Consider the following 20,594-nt stretch of genomic DNA (forward strand, 5'->3'; position numbering starts at 1 on the left):
ACAGCAAACTTTTTTTCCTTTTCCATGGACGGGTAACACAACTGGGCTTAATAATTATACTAGGCTAAGCAAAGACTGTTTATTCGATTCCGTGTGATGTTTATAACTTTGATTTGTGTTGTTGTGATAGTTTGGTTATAAGTTATTTGAAAGTTAATGATAGTTATGTTATGCTCTTCATAGTCTTTCTTTGCATGCATCTAGTAACTTTCTCTAATTTGGCACCAACACACACACACGCATACACCCCCGCTACATGTCATAAACATTCCAAAGGGGGGGGGGGTGCTTATCTTTGGAGTGGCCAGCCAATATTTTTAATATTAATATTCAATATTTTATTTTGATAACCAAATTTATTGAATGCCGAAAGGCACACCATTTAATGGCATCACGTTTAATGCATTTATTGCACAACACTATATGTGAGTCACCAGCCAAACCAATTTTGCTTTGGGGGATGACTCATCACTGTGTTCAATGATGATTAACTTATAGATGATGCACAGGCATCAGAGTCTCAGTGTGTTTGATTGCTCTGGTATTTAAGACCATGTTTTTTACATTTATATTCAATATTCATATACACTTAATGGAAAATAGTTTTCAGGATTAGTCCTGTGTTCCCCTATGATCAAGAAGCAACATAGATTTCAAAAACTTGATCTTGGTGGCGTTTGTTGAGAGAGAAAAGCATGAACACTTTGTCAATGAAAAGTCAATGACACCTCCATTCTGTTGTGAAGATTAGCAAACTGATATCGATATCAAGATACTGAACCCCAAATTGCTTCTGTGCCAACAGTGATGTGTGATAGAGAAAGTGCTGTAGATCCACTGAATGTGTGTGTTAATGGCTAAATGGCAAAACTGTGCCATAAAGAGCTTTGAGTTCTCAACAAGGCTACAAAAGATCTAAATGAATACAAACATGACAGAGAAACATGAGATATAGGAGGCAGTGATATGATGTTTCTTCAAACTATATGAAAAACTCATTTGTTCGAGTTGTGGAACACTGCCCAAGCTGTAGATTCTTTGAGATCAGCTACACATGAAACAGTAGTTATATGTCATGTGTAGTGAGAGTATGGGTTAGTATATGTTTATATTGAGTATGTGTTAGTATATGTTTATACGGAGTATGTGTTAGTATATGTTTATACGGAGTATGTGTTAGTATATGTTTATACGGAGTATGTGTTAGTATATGTTTATATGGAGTATGTGTTAGTATATGTTTATATGGAGTATGTGTTAGTATATGTTTATACGGAGTATGTGTTAGTATATGTTTATATTGAGTATGTGTTAGTATATGTTTATACGGAGTATGTGTTAGTATATGTTTATACGGAGTATGTGTTAGTATATGTTTATATTGAGTATGTGTTAGTATATGTTTATATGGAGTATGTGTTAGTATATGTTTATACGGAGTATGTGTTAGTATATGTGTATATGGAGTATGTGTTAGTATATGTTTATATTGAGTATGTGTTAGTATATGTTTATACGGAGTATGTGTTAGTATATGTTTATATGGAGTATGTGTTACTATATGTTTATATGGAGTATGTGTTAGTATATGTTTATACAGAGTATGTGTTAGTATATGTTTATATGGAATATGTGTTAGTATATGTTTATATGGAGTATGTGTTAGTATATGTTTATACGGAGTATGTGTTAGTATATGTTTGTAAGGAGTATGTGTTAGTATATGTTTATATGGAGTATGTGTTAGTATATTTTGATATAGAGTAGGTGTTAATATATGTTTATATGGAGTAGGTGTTAATATATGTTGGGGGGCGGATCCAGGATTTTTTTTACCTTCACTAAAGTTCTGTCCATTTGTTTGTTGGTTGGTTTGTATATTTGTTCGTAACCAAGATAAGACAAAGTAACAGGACAGATTAGCACTACACTTGGTTGGAGATTGTGTTATGGGTCGGGGGAGAAGGCAATACATTTAGATGCAGATCTGGATAAAGGGGGTGGATCCAGGAATAGCGTTTCTTGACAATTTTATTGAATTTCTCAAGAAATAATTCATGGATCTTAATGAACACATTCAGGAATATTTAGGAACTGATATCTATAAGTTTGTGGGGAGGCTTGATTGAATTTAAAGGGATAGTTCACCCAAAAATAATAATTCCCTCATTATCTACTCACCACTAATACAATTGAATTAACTGGTGATCACTTCTTCAGACGTTACAAACAACAGATAAAAATGTGCTCCTGTGGTGTCATCCGAGTGTCCGGAAGTCCTGACGTTCAAATTCGACTCCAAATGGCGTCATTTACACGAGGTTTTTAGCATTTTTGGTGAACTATCCCTTTAAGGGGACTGTTGGGCCTTGATGGAGATATGACGGCCATTCAAGTTTCTTGTGTATTTGTTAAGTTAATGCATCTGTGTGTGTGTACTTGTGCCTTATCTCCCAATAGTGATCTTTTAACAAGCTTGACTTGTGTATATTTTTGACTCGAACCTGAAATATGTGTGTTACAGTGTGCAGCAGGAAAACTGTGTGTAAGGAAAGTTTAGTTTTATTCATGAATCAATGAATTATTTTATTCATTCCCACCTTATTAAATTAAGGCCCATGTTTGCTCCATTTTGAATAAATATAACCCAACAGAAGAGACTTTATCCTCTGATATTTTTCATCAAAATCATATACACGTACATTTATATTGCTTCTTATCAATTTTACAAACAAATTTACATCTGAGACATGATCATCTATTTTCTGGAGACAACATTTTATATTTCCAAACTAAAGGCTTGATTTTATTAACATTTTCTTTACAAACTGGTTGCATTCATATTCATGATGTGGCAGAGAACTCTTCACTTCAACATTTCGGTGTTTGCTCCTCATAAGCATTTGATGTCATTTGCCTGTAGACCTAATATCATATGTTAATATCTGTTATCATAGCTGTCGTCCACTCTGAGATGTTAAGGTGGGTTTTCCTTCACTTTTTGTGTGTTACAGTTTAGTTTCATGTCCCAGGGGACTCTGTCATTTACATCAGAATGAGCTGATTGCACACAAAACCTCACTAATGAGTACCAACACAGATGGCTGACGTTCTTCTTTTTTAACTTAGGGTAATTTAAGATGTGTTTCAGAGCCTTATGGCAGGATTAAACCTGTACATCTTATTCAGGAAACCGGCTCATTATTAATGACGCTAATCCTAGAAAATCCTGATGTGCAGTAACAATTGACATTAATGAGAATATCCTGGCCTCTGTGGAATCCTGGATCTCGTGGTGAATTAGACCAAATGCTCATGTGGAAGAAAACTCGTACAGCAGACTGACGTGCAGCCAAGACGTCTCAGCTCCATGAACACAGGCAGTGGCTACATGAAATGCTTGGGATCAGCCCTCCAGCTGTGCCCTGCAGACTCTATGAATTCATCATCCCAAAACAAAAGCTTTTCTTGCTGTCGTCAGAGAGTGGAGCTTTATTTTGAATAGTGCTGAATCTGAAAGTTTGTAGAAACATACAGACTGAACCTGTAAGAGTGCATACATACATACATATATATGTGATGATCCTCCACAAGAAAGAAAGACACTCCTTAACTCATATCTACAGTACTGGTAGTCCTGATTTTCAATTTGTGAGCCCATTATGCAATGATACAGAGACTCCCAAGCGTCTCACATAGACACGTTGTGCTTTTCAAAACATTCTGTGCTTTTCACACTGCACATTTCAGCCCAGGGTCACCTTCAGCCGGCAGGTTCCAGGTGCTGTTTGTTTTCCAGTCCATAGAAACTGTTACTGACTCCACACTGATACTTGAACCTGTTGATTTTTAATATCACAGCACTCTGTTCTCTTCAGATGCACAAGACAAGTTATATCTTTCAAACTGTGCACTGGTGTAAAATTGAAGTGAACTGAGCTGCAATCAAAGATACAGACATAAATCGGCACTTTTGCCTAATTTTGCCAAAGACAATTTAGTGGCTCATTTAGGTCCAATAAAAGGCCTCGGATACAATCGGGATCGTCAGTAAAATGAGACATGTTGACACTTATTCACGTATTTAAGTGGCATAAATTTGAGCCTTAACACATTAATTAATCTCCCTGAAATGAGGCTGAAACTCAATTTTAAAGCAAATTTCTTGATTGATAATTAGTTCTCATACCATCCAAATGTTAGGTGTCTATTGCAAGTATATTATTCTTAAAAATATTATGAATTACTATAATACCATATTAGTATTAAGACTTGATAGCAAATGTCTGTTGAGCTTTAAATACAAATAAATGCTGTTTTTAGTGTTCAAGGTCAATGTCTGGTGATATTTTTCCTTTTAACCAGCACATCATTTGTGTTAAACCACATCATTATATAGCATCTTCACACTCCGATCCAGTCACCTCAGCCCTGGGTTACAGTCAGTGCAGTGTGAAAAGGGCTCATTATTTCTGCAAACTTTTATTGGCGGTTTAGGGTTGTTGTTTTTTTGTAACTCTGATTTTTCGGTAGAAGCGAGCCATGCCTTTAGGAGGAGTATTCGTACTCCTCTGCACTGCGTCTCCCAAAGTCCATCCAGCCGAGATAATCTCTGTCCTTTATCCTGTGGGCCGGGGACAGACCACTGGCTCTGCTGGTGAGGGAGGATCTGGCCTGGTGGGGAGAGCCTGGAGGAAAGAAATGGGAAGATGTCATTCTGCTTGACCAATACATGAGTGCAATATACACACTGTATCATTATGTTTTAACCCTGCTGACTTGTTCTGTTTCTATTCCCATCTTTATGTGTCCTGTTAGATGAGTGAGCTCAGCGGGCAGTCACACAGTGTTGACTGGAGAAAGAAACACAGATACACAGTGACAGAGGGAGCGGAGGGTGAGGTCAGGAAACAGGGAGGTGAGTGAAGGAGGGAAGGATAGTGGGAGCAGTGGGGAGGGAGGGAATGAGGATGAAGTATGGAAAAATGAAGGGAGGAGAGAGGAAGCTTGAGGGAGGTGGGAAATGCCAGATGGTGGGACTCAGGCACAGCATGACAGACAACAGATTATAGAAGGATGGCGAAACAACATGGCCGTGGGCAAACTGAGACGAGTCGAGTGATCTGTGTGTAATGAGACGACTGAAGGGACAGACTTTGCTCCAGTTACTCCGTCGATCCGTCTCTGAGACACTGGACATCACACTGCTCACCTTTCCTGGAGATGAGTCTGGCCAGTAGCTGGCTCAGGCCGTTTCTAGGGTCTGTGTCCTCCTGGGGTTGGTTGTAGTTGGCGAGCTGCCCTGAGGGGGGCGCTGGAGCTGAGCGGACCTGACGCGTGTGGTTGGGTGAGGGGGAGGGCAGGCTGTCTGACAGGAGAGCCTCACCCTCAGCTCTCTGGGGCTAATGAACATAAAAAACAAACAAAAAACAAGATTTGTAATCAATATTGTTTTAGAGCAGTTTACATGATAAAAATCCAGTGTAGATGAATGTATTTTGTAAGTTTGTGTCTTACGATGGACTGTGAGGGCAGACTCAGGGAACCGCTGGACAGAGCAGCCAGTAGAACACACACACAGATACCTACATTCATGACTGGGGAGAAGAGGAGACAACACAAAACAATCTAAATAAAACCACTCATGGACTCCTTTTCCTGTTAGATCTCCTGCTCTTTACTCGTTTCCTTTCCTCTCTCCCTCCAGTTTGTTAAAGGGATGTTTTTGATGGAGGGGGAAATGAGAGGTAATGAGAGTTTTGCAGGAAGTAGAAATAAATAATTTCACGTTGATTGAAACACGGTGGTGGAGGAAGTGATGAACCTCTGATGGTTCAGCTGGAACCTCAGGGCAACATGATTTTGGGAAGCTCGCACACTAACTCACTATTTCACTGAGCTGCAAAAGCACACACACACACACACACACACACACACACACACACACACACACACACACACACACACACACACACACACACACACACACACACACACACACAGGGGGTGCGGGGTATGTAGTTGAGATGAATTCACCCTGTCAGCATTTGCAGAATCCCAAAGGAAACACACCAATTATTTCTAAATCTTCATTTTGCTCCATGTGCTGTTTTTTTTTAACAAGGGCGAGGTGAAATTAACGATTGCACTGAGAGAATAAAAAATAATGACTTTAATTATTGATTCATGATTTTTCTTTATTGGCTTCAATAAACGCTAAAACAATCTGCTTGGAGATTCCACAATACTGGGAGCTTTTCTATGAAAGAGCAGCTCCACATAAAAGGTAGATGTTCAAAAAGCAAAACAAGATGACACGATATGACATTTATCAGACTGAATATTGTGCCTGATGTGTTAATGCTGTATTTTTGAGTCTGGTACAGTATATTAGCTGTAGCATTAGTTGTGGTGATTTACGCTCTGTATCAGAACATTCATCCAGTTAATCAACAGCGGTCACTCCAATTATTCAAAACCCCAGTTGCTCTGTCTGTCTTTCTCTTACAGCAGGAATCTCTTTTGTCTTGGTTCAGTCTCTCTCTCTCTCTCTTTTCTTTTTGCTTGTTTGTCTCTCTATTTCTTCACAGAGTGAAGTGATGGACCTTTTGCTGCACTTAATCAAACACTCTGGATCGTGTCATGATGATCTCAACTCAGAGAAGTGCCGCGAAATCTAGATTTTATGTGGAAAACCTTCTTTGTGAGGACTTCCACTTATTCACTGAAGTGAATTTAATAACATTAATTGAGAATACCCAGACTTGAAACTGATAAACATGTGTGTTTCAAACAAAGACATATTCAACCCTCAGTCTCCTGGATAATGTTCTTCCTCTAAATCAGAGTTTGCTCAGTTTGCTGAACAATCTAATGATGATGATGAACATGACATACATCAGAATACGACAGACACACAGTGAAGCATCTTGGAATAAAACTGTATTTTAAAACAAACTGATATGTAGAATTTATATCTGTGAGGAATTAGCACAGACAGGCCATTTGAATACTGCTTGTTGAAATGGACAGTGGTGCCATAAACAGTCATTCTGTCGATGTTAATATAATTCCTGTTAGCAGCTGGTTATTGTCTCTCATTCATTATTCAATGAGCTGGTAATGGTGTGGTATTGTAATGTCTGTGAGAGCCCTCTCCTCCTCCTCCTCACACTAAAGAAAAAAAAAGATCTTTAGTTTTAGTCATTTTTATCTGTATTTTACTTTCTACTTGTATAAGCTGCAACTTCCTGAGCTACAAATAGTGATGAAAATAGATACAACACAATGATAGGCCTGTTTGAATTAAATTAACTTTGAAAAACAAATTCCCACATGTATAATCCTTCCACTCAAGTTCAGAGATGAAAGATACAAGTTTGGGGGGGGACACAAAAATACATTGTAATAAATTTGTAATATAAGCGACTGAAACAGACAAACACTTAAGTTTCTTAACGACACACAATGCAGCATCAGTTCAGTTCAGTTCTTACCTGCGGTTGTTGGTGTGGACCAGGAGAGGCTGAGGATGCTGAGCTTTGCTCGTCCAGTGTTGAGGCCGTGACTGAGGGAGAGAGAAAGGAGACCATACTTTATACTGACACACAGGAGGGAGGAGGAGTCAGGACAGAGGGGAGGGGCCAGCTGCTAGCGCAGAAACTGATGCCATTGACGCAACAGTGGATGCAAACATGCACACAAGCAGCAGACGCACACATGAACACACACACACAACACACACACACCTACACACACACACACACACACACACACACCAAATTGTTTAAAAAAGCTGGAAAAGGGTTTGGACAGAGGTGGCAGCTTTAATTGTGTGGCCCTTTTCCTCACCTGTATCAAAAATAAAGATAGGAACACACACACACACACGCACGCACACACGCACACACACACACACACACACACACACACACACACACACGCACACACACGCACACACGCACACACCATCTCAGTTGGTTTCAATCTGTGGTTTCCTGTGAAGAGAAGCTGAAAAAGCTCTTTAACACTGAGTAGAATGTATCTCTGTGCATCTGAGTCAAAGGCTGTGTATGGTCTGAGCATTTAAGTGACCACACACACACACACACACACACACACACACACACACACACACACACACACACACACACACACACACACACACACACACACACACACACACACACACACACACACGCACACGCACACAGAGTGTGCAATGGGGAATGGGGACAAGTCAGGTCTTGTGTTATGTATGATTATTGTGAAATCATATATGTAGATTAGTCTTTCTTCTTAGACAACCAGAGGCAGCATGCAGTTCATCTCAGGGAGGGTGGTATTACTTCTGGTTGATCAGAACCAGGGACCTTGTTTCGGTGGGACAGTTTGATGAGGAAATACCCTGTTGCTTTTCAAATGATCACTGATGCAGTTCTGACAGGATGGGCAGCTGCTGGGACTCATCACATCTATGATTGTTTCCCTTTTAATAGAACTAATACAGTACAACTAGAACAGTTCCTGTTGTCAATTTAATCACCAAAGTAATCAATCAAACAGAGGGTGCTGTTATTAAGTGATTAACATACATCATTGTTCTAAACCGGCCTGTTTGTTTGGCCTGAGGTGAGGATGGATGCAGCTTTCTTTCTGAAGCTGTAAGACGGACCTGCAGCAAGTAAAGAGAAGAGCTGTTCACCTGTTCAGCTCGGCTCAGTTTGCAGAAGAAGAAAGTCTGTTGTTTTTTGCCGTTGTCGTGAACACGCTTGTTGTCATAATCAACAATGTCACTTCCGCCGGTGAGTTCAGCCTTTAACAATACACATGCCGAGTGTTAAGTAGATAAGGTGAACCGTTCTTGTGACAGATTGAAAAAAAATCCAGGAATGTACATGTATCAATCAGTAGTGAATGTGTTCAAGCTTTGTCCCGTGAAAATTATTGATCTAACTTTTATTTTTGCTTTGTAATGGTCAGGGAAGTTTCAAGGGACTTTTGTGGGGCCAAGGCAAAGGGGACCTCGAGGGCCCTACAAAGAACCAAACCGTTGAAACACATGATAGCACATCATTCCAATCTTAAAACAATTATTTTATTATCAAAATTATGATAAAGAAACCCCCACCACCATCCCAGGCTCATCATACACACAAACTTACCCTTCTAGTCTTTAACCAAACCCCTAGAATTACAAAGCTTTTGGCAGGAAGTTATGGGGCATCATTAGAGGTTTTCCGACCATGTTGTTGTAGCAGTCTCCTGTATGTAGCCGATCATAGAATTAAATGGGGTTCTCAAAAATTGACGTTGCTGTGGACTATTATAATCACCCTTCACAGGGGCCCACACTCAGCTTGGGGCCACGGGCAATTTCCCTCTTTCTCTACCCTGTTGCAAAGCCTCTGGTCATGATGAGTGTTAGCAAATACAGTTGATTTTTTAAATATTGCTTATACACAGTAAAGGGAGAGGTAGAACAGTTTAATTAGCCCATAAAGGAGCAGTTTGTTGAAAAGTATCCTGAAAGGCCCTGAAGTAAAAATGTTGGAATGCACCACCAGCAGCAAGGCCAACGTTAAATAAAAGAAAGTCTTGAATGACATTCGTTTTTTTTCTTCTCTTTGTGCACGATCAAAATCTGTGGAACTCAGAAAGTACAGGTTTTGTCAGAGAGTGAAAGTAACAGCATGAGTGTGTTTTGTGGACAAAGGCTGGATGGCATTCATACATTAAAAAGGTACGAGCCGCACACGGGCGTAACGACATGAAGTGGTTTTTAAAAGGTTCAGAAACGTCAGGACTGGCTTTTAACTCACTGCTGAAGCTACAGCAGCAATTACTCAACATCAACTCATTCATTTGTGTCATTTAAGATGGCTGCAAACTATGATTCTGTTTGAGGACAAATATATTTGATCAACTCATGTGTTCCCCTGATCTCTGCCTGAATGAGCTGGTAATATACAGCAGTCATACAGAGTACAGACATACAACTGTGCTACCTGTACCTCACAGAATGAAGCTCTTATTCCTTTCATTTCTGTTTGAATGCTGATTTGCTTGCAGGATTTGTGTGAATCTATAAAAATTCTTCTGATGTTCAGCATCTGACGAGGTCACAGGACGTTTCAGAAAAGAACTTTTCATTCTCCTACTTTGTATAGTTCAAGACCTGAGACCTGTTGAGCAGACGTTTGCTGCCATTCAGACTCAAAGTATTAAAGTTATAATACGTAGGTCTCCTTCATCATTGTTTATAGAAACAACACTTAGAGACATTTTCAATTCACAGTACATTTCTCTCACCATAGAAACTCTCTTTACAAACTTCCTGTGATCCGCTGTAAATTGATACAATCCTATACCTGATTGTCTACAGTTCCAATGATAGAAATATGAAAGAAAAAAAGGAAGATGTAATAGGTTACAATATTAATAATAACTTTATTTGTATGGCACTTATCTAAACAAGGTTACAAAGTGCTTAGCATGGCAATAAACACAAATAAAGAATAAAAGGTAAGTGGCTGGTAGGGATATACTTAAATCAATATTAAGTGCCAAGTCATAACATATTGAGGTTGAGACCTTAAAAATATGATATAAGTTTAGATAAATGCTTTTACAATGAGGGATGGAGCCGGCCCTTTAAAACACATTGTGGTGAATCTGCATGGATTGAAATTACTGTCACCACTTGACAGCGACTTATGTTTTTTTTCTCTGTGTTGCACTATTACGACATTCTCAAGAGTGACAGACAACAGGCTTCTGGCCTTCTGTGATATTTGTAGTGAAAAATGTCACATAATGAAACCAGAGCGAAATAAGTAATGATGTAAGTCACTTCCCTCATCATGTCATTTCTAATAATGCCTCACTTTCCCTGTGTGTGTGTGTGTGTGTGTGTGTGTGTGTGTGTGTGTGTGTGTGTGTGTGTGTGTGTGTGTGTGTGTGTGTGTGTGTGTGTGTGTGTGTGTGTGTGTTTGTGACTCTGTGAGGACTCTCTGGGTCTGTCCTGCATGTGTTTTAGCTCCACTCCACCATGATAATGAGGTTAACATTAGCCTGTTTCCTAACACTGTCATTGGCAGCTGTGGCACTATTGATGGGGCTTTGTCCTACACGCTGTCATCAGCACCTGTCTAACTTCCCATTTTCAAATCATCTGATTGGCCAGTGGGATGCACTGAGCCTCATGAATAATATCAGATGAATGACACCTGCTCCTCCCGGATGTGCAGTGACAGTGGTCCAACTTGCTTCTATGGTGCCTTGGGCGAACTCCCCCAAATCTATATGCTTACAAATATGTATATAACCTTAAATACCAAAAATGAATGTTATTTTAACAATTTCACAAAGCCCAGAAGAAATCTGTCAATGAAAGTAGTCACAGTGTTATGAATGAATTGTTGTTTATAGTATTTTGAAGTGTGGCGTTTGTTACTCTACCAATATTAGGTGGGCTACTCCCTGGCTCCCACTACCTCTGGCTTTCAGAGGAGAGACCTGAGGTCAATCTGACCTCCCTTGTCTCCCAAACTGGGCGTATACGGGCACCCACTCCAACAAGGTTAATTGACCAACACAGGGACATTATGTCATCACATCATTGTGCCAATAAGCGATGGAAAACCAATCCCATGAATGTTACCATTTGCTCAGTACACAGATACAAGATTTAAGGAAATATTTTTTTCCCAAACCTAACCCATGTCTGCATCTATTCTGGGGAATATTTTAGTTTTACCTGTTTCACCATGTGACAAAATCTAATCCACAGAGTCTCTGATATCAAACGTGCTTTTGGCAAACAGACATGTGAACAAATGACTGGAGGTCGACTAATCCACTCTCCTCCCTGTAAGCCAACTGTAAGCCTCATAAAACAGTTTCTGCTGGGTGAAATAAATTACGAATAAAAGTATTAAATATTATTATGTTCCAGTGTGTGCTGTATATCTATAATAAAATTTAATTAAAAAATGTCTCTTCATGATATCTTACATATACTTTTGTCACATTTGACAAGCCAGGTTAATTTATAAATATAATTTATAGTGAAAGGACTCACAGTCCTCTGTTGCTGGTTGATTGGCACAAGGAAACTCAGGTAATAGAAATCTGAAAACTGACCTAGACATGAACAGGATGAAACATGTATCACGAAGGAGGAGAACAGGAGGACCCAAACGCAGGAGTCAGGTGAAGGTAAATATCAAAAGGTGTCCTTTAATACCGGAAAAATCAATATAAGTTTACAAAAGGTACAACAGGAAAGATGGTTGAACAAAACAATTCCAAAACAAGTCCAAAAAAACTAAACATGAGTCAACAAGAAACACAAGGGACCAGGGGACAGCAGAAGACCACCAGTGATCAGGACAAGAGAAATCAGAGGGACAAGTTGACAAGGAAACCGGACAAAGTAAGTAAATAAGTCTTATATACACAAGGAGGCAGCAGGGAGGATTGACCACAGGTGAAACACATGAGGAACAGGTACAGACGACCACAAGGGCGGGAAACAGGACAAAGACAGGAAGTTAAGCTACAGACAAACAAGGAGCATCATTTCAAAAATAAACAGGAAACTGTGAACCCAGGGAAACTGGTACACAAGGTTGGGTTGGTAAGTTGTTTCTGAAACAACTTTGTCTTATTTGTTGGAAACCTCTGTACGTCAGTTTCGAAAATATATTCAATGAAGTTATCAAGCTAACAGTAAACAAGGAATGACTTCAATGGGAATTGTCCATGGATGTTGGACATAAATTGGCCCCTCTGTGTAAATTGTGTCTCCTTTACGACTCCTGATTTTTTTTTAATCCTAGATCAGCCGCTCTCAGGTAGTGCACGTTCATATGGGCGTGGCTTTAAAAAGAGCATCGATGGGAGGGGCTGGGATGTATGGGTTGTATTTTTTTGGTTTAGTTAAGCCTGCTCTTGCTAGCATTTCCAGGATTCCTTTAGAAAAACAAGTCCAATTTCAACTAATAATTTTCCAAATTGTGAAATTCATCAGTAAACTGACAAATACTGACCGAAAAAAAAGTCCACTTGTGTTGGCATGGAGATGTAGTTACCTCCACTGGAATTTACAGCTGGTCACTTTTAGTCTGAAAATATCCAACAAGGCGTAACACAAGTGTCTATGGCTCACAATGACATCACTGCTGTCATCAGAGGAGCCGCACATGCACACACACAGATTTTCAAGGAATGCATTCATGTCCATTCTCCCTCTCTCCACCCCTCACACCAGTGACTCACGGCACTTGAGTTGATTGCATTGTTGTGTTGTGAGAGTCAGAAACCTCTTCAGTAGATGGACCCTCTTTTCTGCTCTAATCAGCATTCTCACTCTGTATTGTCAGAGATGAAGGGAAGGCCGGGGGCAGAGACGAGGACAAGTAGGCAGCGGCAAAAGGATGAGGACGGTATGAACATGAATCAGATCGTTCAAAAAAGCATATCTATCACTTCTGAAAACAGTTACCAAGTAATTTATAGCATCAAATAATGTGAGGCAGATTGTTTTAGTCTGTAACTGTTCAAACCTGGGACCTTCAATCAATCCCTCAATCAAATTGTATTTGTATAGCCCATATTCACAAATCACAATATGTCTCACAGGGCTTACAGTAACAAGGTGTGTCATCCTCTGTTCTTAACCCTCAACAAGAGTAATGAAAAACTACCAAAAAAAAACTTTTAACAGTTGAAAAAGAAGGTAGAAACCTCAGAGAGAGCCACGTGTGAGGGATCCCTCTCCCAGGACGGACAGAAGTGCAATAGATGCCACGTGTAACTGAACACATCAATGTAATTGTAATGGAGAACAGACAAATAAGAGTATTTAGTATACTGGTTAGAATAAACAGTTTGTAGCATAATGTAAGGCAAATGAATTGAGGACTTATTGTCAATAATGGTGAGTATTATGATGGAGTATCTGAGTAGACATATTGTATATCAAGCAGTCTTGTTGTATTTAGCTTGGATCTTGATAATACTGTGTCACAAGAACGAGTCTTGCAGTCTCTCATAGCTTTTTTGTGATAAACAACTAGTTGAACAAAACTCTAATGTCAAATACTCATTACCTCCACAAGGAGGTTATGTTTTCACCCCAGTCCGTTTAGTGGTTTGTTTGTAAGCAAGATTACACAAAAAACTACCAAACTTGGCACGTCCAGTTAATTTTTCCACTTTCACATTGTGAGATAAGATGTTTTTCGTTGATTTTACAGAGAATAATTTATGGATGTTGATTTTAAAAAGCAGGCAAGTTTATGGGACTGAGATCCATGACAGTGTACAATGTTGTGCAGATATGAATAAAAGTCTGCATCTGGTGAATTCAAATATGGTTTAATAAGGGAACTAATGGGCTTTGGTGTTGACGTTGGCCTTGGAGGTATGCTCTCTACTGAATGCCATTCAAGTGTTGGTTTGTTTGTAAGTTTTTATGATTGTATACAAAAAGTACTTAAAGGATCACTACAAAACTTGAAAGACATGGTATGCTTCAGGAAAGATCCCATAAAAGTTTGGTACGGATCCGGCTCCAGAATTTCTTTTATATCATTTCCTTTCAAATCGTTCGTCTTTTTTTACTTCTTTTTTTTTTTTACATTTTCACTATTTTCCTAAGGATCAATTCATGGATGTTAATAAAAAAAATCTGGCATTTTTAGGGAAATGGTTGTGTGAGATTTGGTGCAGCTCTATTTAATTTAAGAGCACAGTTGTTCACACTATTTGCCGGCAGCTGTGAGGCTGCAGAGGCACAGTGGCGCGTTAGAGCTGAGACTCTATGATCCATGGAAATTGAACCTAATATTCAGGCTTGGAAATTGTACATTACTGTAATTGTGCATTCCTTATTAGGTGTCTGGGAAAGTAATGCTCCCTGAATCAAATTTGCATTAATGGTCTGCAGTAAGGCTGTTTCCATGCTGAAAAGTAGAATAAAAGTTACATTGAGTAAAACAAGAATTATTTTTATTGTCATACAAAACAAAAAATAAGGTCCATGAAGTTTTAGTCTGAAAGTAAAAGAAGCTGCAAACCACATCTGACATTTGCCATAGTAGTTTTGTTTCCCCCTGACCTGATTGTTTCCCCCTGACTCATGGTCCTCAGGTGTTAGTTTGTGATATTGCTCCTGTTACTCAGAGGAAATAATGTTACTGGACTTGGCTGCTCCCTCTGTCTCTCTCCAGCACTGAAGTAAAGAAGTATGCATCAAATCAGAGTTGTCATATGCAGGAATACACATTTTCAGTAAAAGTATCAGTATCCATTAGAATACCAGTGACTGTGATGGCATAGTCTACTTTAGTTATAATTTCACACGGAAAACATTATACAACATGATGAAGTGTTTTCAGGAAATGTGAGATGTGGTCAGAACATCTTTTATATTCAACCATTAGTGAATAAAGCGACTGGAAGAAGAAGGAGTGTAACATGGCTGCCTTTAGTGAGGGGGTAAAATGCATTCTGTCTTGGCTTGAGATTGCAGTGATTGTAGAGTTAATGAGAAACAGTGATCTTGACATGAAGTTGCCTGATTCAGGGACAACAAAGGTAAAAGCATCCATTTCACGGCTTTGGGTTCACATCCCATCTCTGGTGTCTCATCTGGGTGCAGTCAATCCAGGTAATCGTTAACATTGAGGCAGCTCTTCTCAAACAGGTCTAAATCTACATTTATCTACAGCATCTACAATGTGACAAGATTTTTCCCACAATCCTCTGGGAAATGGCTCAGAGTCCTTATTGTGGTCCAGCAGCAGTAGAGCGGTCGTCTCCTTGTGCCTGTGATAACAGCCGTCCAACTCTCTTCCTTTCACATCCACGCAACTTCGTAGCTCTTCGGACTCTTTCGAACAAACAAACAAATTAACGTTTGTCAGTAATTGTCGTTACAAAGCTGATCTCTTTAAACTTTTTATTTTTTGTCTGCAAATTAGGGTTAGTAATAATAATATAATCATCAATGCCAACAACATCAGTGTCAGCCTTCATGCTCTGATTTGACTGTTTATGTTAATTTCTGTACTCAGCAGCCTGTTGTATTTACAGTGTTTGCTTTCCTCTCTTTTTGACAGTTAGTGTAGACAGTTTTATTGCCAGCCAGAGGCAGTCTGTCACCGGCTGGTTGAATGAAGATGTGTGAGGCTGCACACACACACACAGACACACAGACACACAGACACACACACACACACAGACACACACACACACACACACACACACACACACACACACACACACACACACACACACACACACACACACACACACACACACACACACACACACAAATGCAACTTCTCAGTTATACAGTATGGCAAACAAGACAGGTAGCAAGACTCAATCATGGAGGTAACAGAATAGATAAGCAGAAATTATGTATGATGTCAAGGGTTTTCGCTTAATATGGAAATAAAAAGGTATTGGCAGGTTCAGCAGAAACATACTGCACCTACTGGTTTGTGTTGTCAGCACGGCACTGATGCTGGCAGGGAATGTGCAGGAAGGCATCACTTACCAACCTGTATATGTTAATAAATCTAACTTTTAAACTGATCAAAAAAACAATTAACATCCACTGACATCTGGCTTTTGTCTGCAATGACAATGGATACAATCATCATTCACTTCCTGGTCAAATAACTTCAGAATAGACGCAGGGTTTTAATAACTCTGGCTGCAATCGGCAGTGATGGAAGCGAGACACCCGGGTTAAGACACAAACATTTTTTTTTCTTTATGCACACTGCACTTTTATGCAGGACGTTATGACGTAATTGACATGTAAATAGTCGAGAATGTTTGTATTGCCTTTTACATCTTGAAAACAATTTGCAAGAGTCATTTTTTTATTCTTCATGAAATGCAACACTGGCAGGACAGCAAGGTGTGAGAGCTTCTCAGTTTGGAAGTTGACGCTGAACACGACTCACCGGAGCGAAACAGAGAGGCAAACTCCTCTCCTGGCAATGGGAAAGAAACCAATCACCTTTTTCGACAGGTTTACTCCTGTTTAAAAACTTGCGTATACATGTAAATTTCGATGTAAAAGAGGTTTAAGTAAACTGTAACTAACTATGTGTTATAATTTCCTTTTTTGGGGGGGTAAAATCTCATTAAAAGACCAGTTGGGTTTTTCTAATCTCATCAACGCAATCTCTCTTTTTTATTCCTGTTAAGTATGATAGTACATTTTTCTATGATGAAATGATTACTACAGGGAGCCTGGTAGTAACACTACACTATACAGTAGATTTCTGTAAGATGGTCAGTATGTGATCCATCATCACATGGATAATGAAATAACAGCCAGGACTGACTCACACACACACACACACACACACACACACACACACACACACACACACACACACACACACACACACACACACACACACACACACACACACACACACACACGCACACACAGTTATTCACAGCTCTCTATATGTCTTTATTGCTCTCTATGGGTGTGAAATCAATTCAAATCCCAACACCCACTGAAAGAGGTTGGAGAGAGCGATTCAGGAGAATACACTCCATCCTGTGATTAACCAGCAGGGACTGGCTATATTGCTCACCTCCCACAGGGTGTATGAGGTGTCACTGCTCCTAGATATGGACCTGGAACTGTGTGTGTGTGTGTGTGTGTGTGTGTGTGTGTGTGTGTGTGTGTGTGTGTGTGTGTGTGTGTGTGTGTGTGTGTGTGATCCTCCAGGCAGTAAGGCACCAATAAAGAGGTGATAAAAAACATAAACCGTTCAAAAGATGGACTGAAGAGGGGAAATGAAAGGATGACACGTTAAAGACCAGCCGAAGGGAGGGAGAGTGAGACACATCACCATGTGAGGCACTGCTCCAAGGTTATAGCTGCACTTTGTTAGACTCATAGGCTGATGTCATGTCAGTGGACTCGAGTTGTGTAGCAGAACACATTTCAACAAGACAATCACCAGGGACATTTGCATCAGTGCTTTGCATCTGTGTGTGAGTTTGGCTTTTGTGAGGCTTTTCGATTACAGGTTGTAAGAAACGCTCAACTCATATACATCCAGCTGTCAGTTTTTTAGATGTACCTACAGTAGATGGATCTAATAATCTCCATCCATCCTCACTTATTCTCAAAGGGGTTGCAGGGGAGCTGGAGCTGACATTGGGCGAGAGGTGAGGTACATCCTGGACATCGTCAGCATCTCGCAGGTACAATGTATGGAGCCAAGTCATTACCTACGGTCAATCTAGATTCTCCAAATAACCCTGTTTTTTTTTTTAACCTTTGGAGTCTAGCAATGTTTGCATTGGGATTTATTTGATGGAAAGATCTGACAATGAATGTCTTTGAGGAGATCTCTATACAAATCCTCTGTTAAATTTCTTTACATATGTGAGCTACATTAAAGTATGATACTATAACATTCAACTAACGGGTAAACTTAAAAACACAAAAGCAGAGAAGCTAACGTTGAATAACTTGAATAACCGAACTGTCATGTTCATGGGGTACAACAATAGAAAGGGAACAGCATAATTGGTGGACACAACCTTATAAAGAGGGATTCCCCCAAAAGATTTAGTTAAATTTTAACTATAAAATTAAAAAAAATTAAAGTGTACATTGGATTCCGTGACACATAAAACTGTTCTATAATTGGCATTGTTGAATTTGGCCTGTGAGAGGAAGCCAGATAAAATCCATGCAGACAAACTCCACACAGAAAGAACTCTACAGAAATCATTTTAACCAAGACCCTTCTTGCGACAGTACTAACCACCGTGCCACCCAGCTAATAAACTGGAACTGTAAATCACATTACAAGAGGTGGCTAGGCTGACTGAGGGAGAAGGCAGTGAAACAGTAGCAAGACATAGCTGAGCATGGGTGTCATGTACTGAATGAGCATCAATTTTATATGGGCCACACAGGACAAATACAAAATGATTCTGCAGTTGCTAGAAATTCTTCATGTAGTGATTGAATTTCTATAATGAGGTTGGAATTATTCTGCTCTCCACAGCATGCATATCTCTGCTGTCTGCCTGTGAGGCACTGAAACTAGTACAGATGTTTTTACACCCACAGTCTGCAGACTATCAAATTAAAGAAAACATTTTATGTTCACTTAAACAGAAATAAGATTAACATTTAGCCCTTTCTTTATTTCTTCTTTTTAATATTCAGACTTATGTTCCCATATCATTATTCATGTTTTATACAATGTAAATGCTTTTCTTTCCATATCACAGCCAATTTAGGTCTGTACGTTAGTGTCATACATTATTTGTATCTTATATTGTTTATTTTATTGTGTTCTTTTTTAGTTTTTTATATGTTTCAATGCAGGAATGAGGATCAGCACTCGCAAATTCATTGAATGCACCTTGTTCAATGAGATGTCCTGCTCATGTCTCCAGCCTGTGACTGAAGAGCAGGGTCTGCACAGGAGAAACATAGAAGTGATGAACAGCTACTTTCACTGTGTGGTTCAGACACACATGCACACACAGGGGGGAATTGAGTTGCCATTGACATGAGCAACATGTTGGCTGTTCCACTGCATATGTTCATTAAATTCACAGAGCTGCACCATAATGATCTCTGCTTCACACACATGCATCAAACACAGATACACAGATTATGCAGCACACTCCTATTTACTGTGCTTGAGGTGCCTTACATTTAGAGAAGTGCACAGTCACACGCAAACATTATGACCTTTGCATAACCATGAGGCTGAGATATGCTCATGCACGTACATTCTGTGGACAATTATTTATTTTATACCCACACACACAGACAGAAATCAAACAGTGTTGTCATTAGTGTGGGTTTGGTGATCGGTCGTCATAATGCAGACGACCGTCGCATGCGAATCACTGGATCAACAACCTATTGTTACTCTGTTCTCTATGTAATTTGATAGAGAGCAGCTGGATAAGCAGCAGCCCGAATATTCCTCTCAATGATCCCACTCTCTCATGATCTGCCTGATATTTCATGGGGTCATGGTTTTTCATTCAGCATTTAGCCTCCAATTTTGCTGTCAGCATCTGTGATGTCACAATAAGATTATATTTATAGACAGAAATGGGTGTTAGCATGTTTCAATAGAGAAAAGCAGTATCTCTTATTATTAAACATTTACATTAACTATATGTATATACATATAATCACTTTCTCTCATGTTTATATATGAATTTACAGCTAGGTTAAAGGAAACACCTATACCTGCACATGATATTACTTTTTAATGAGAACATAACAAGTTGTGGTTTTAAAGACACAACTTTTTTGAGGATGGCATGGTTCTACATGGGGCAAAATTATTTTTAACTTTTTAATTATTGTCTTATTCACTAAATCGTCAATGTTCCCCTCTGCTGTAAAACACAATGGAGACTTGTATTAATGAATCAACTCATCTTTCTTCTTTAACTTAACCTAAATATGCAGGTTAAGTCAACGTTTAAGACATTTTAGTCATTCTCTTCGGAACTTATAAACATGAGTCGTCATAACTTGACGTCTTTTGGCTTGAAATGAT

General features: G+C 39.3%; 1 protein-coding gene across 1 annotated transcript; it reads right to left on the minus strand.

Annotated features, from left to right (window-relative positions):
* Window positions 1-2,678: 2,678 nt before the first annotated feature.
* Window positions 2,679-7,558, minus strand: ccka (cholecystokinin a). Its single transcript, XM_035163953.2, has 4 exons — window positions 7,497-7,558; window positions 5,518-5,597; window positions 5,213-5,402; window positions 2,679-4,688 (listed from the first exon to the last, which is right to left on the minus strand). The coding sequence occupies exons 2-4, from the start codon at window positions 5,593-5,595 to the stop codon at window positions 4,549-4,551; spliced, it is 408 nt and encodes a 135-aa protein (XP_035019844.1). The 5' UTR covers window positions 5,596-5,597; window positions 7,497-7,558; the 3' UTR covers window positions 2,679-4,548.
* Between the last annotated feature and the right edge of the window lie 13,036 nt (window positions 7,559-20,594).

The sequence above is a fragment of the Hippoglossus stenolepis genome, chromosome 8 (genome assembly GCF_022539355.2).
Source record: "Hippoglossus stenolepis isolate QCI-W04-F060 chromosome 8, HSTE1.2, whole genome shotgun sequence".
Taxonomy (NCBI): domain Eukaryota; kingdom Metazoa; phylum Chordata; class Actinopteri; order Pleuronectiformes; family Pleuronectidae; genus Hippoglossus; species Hippoglossus stenolepis.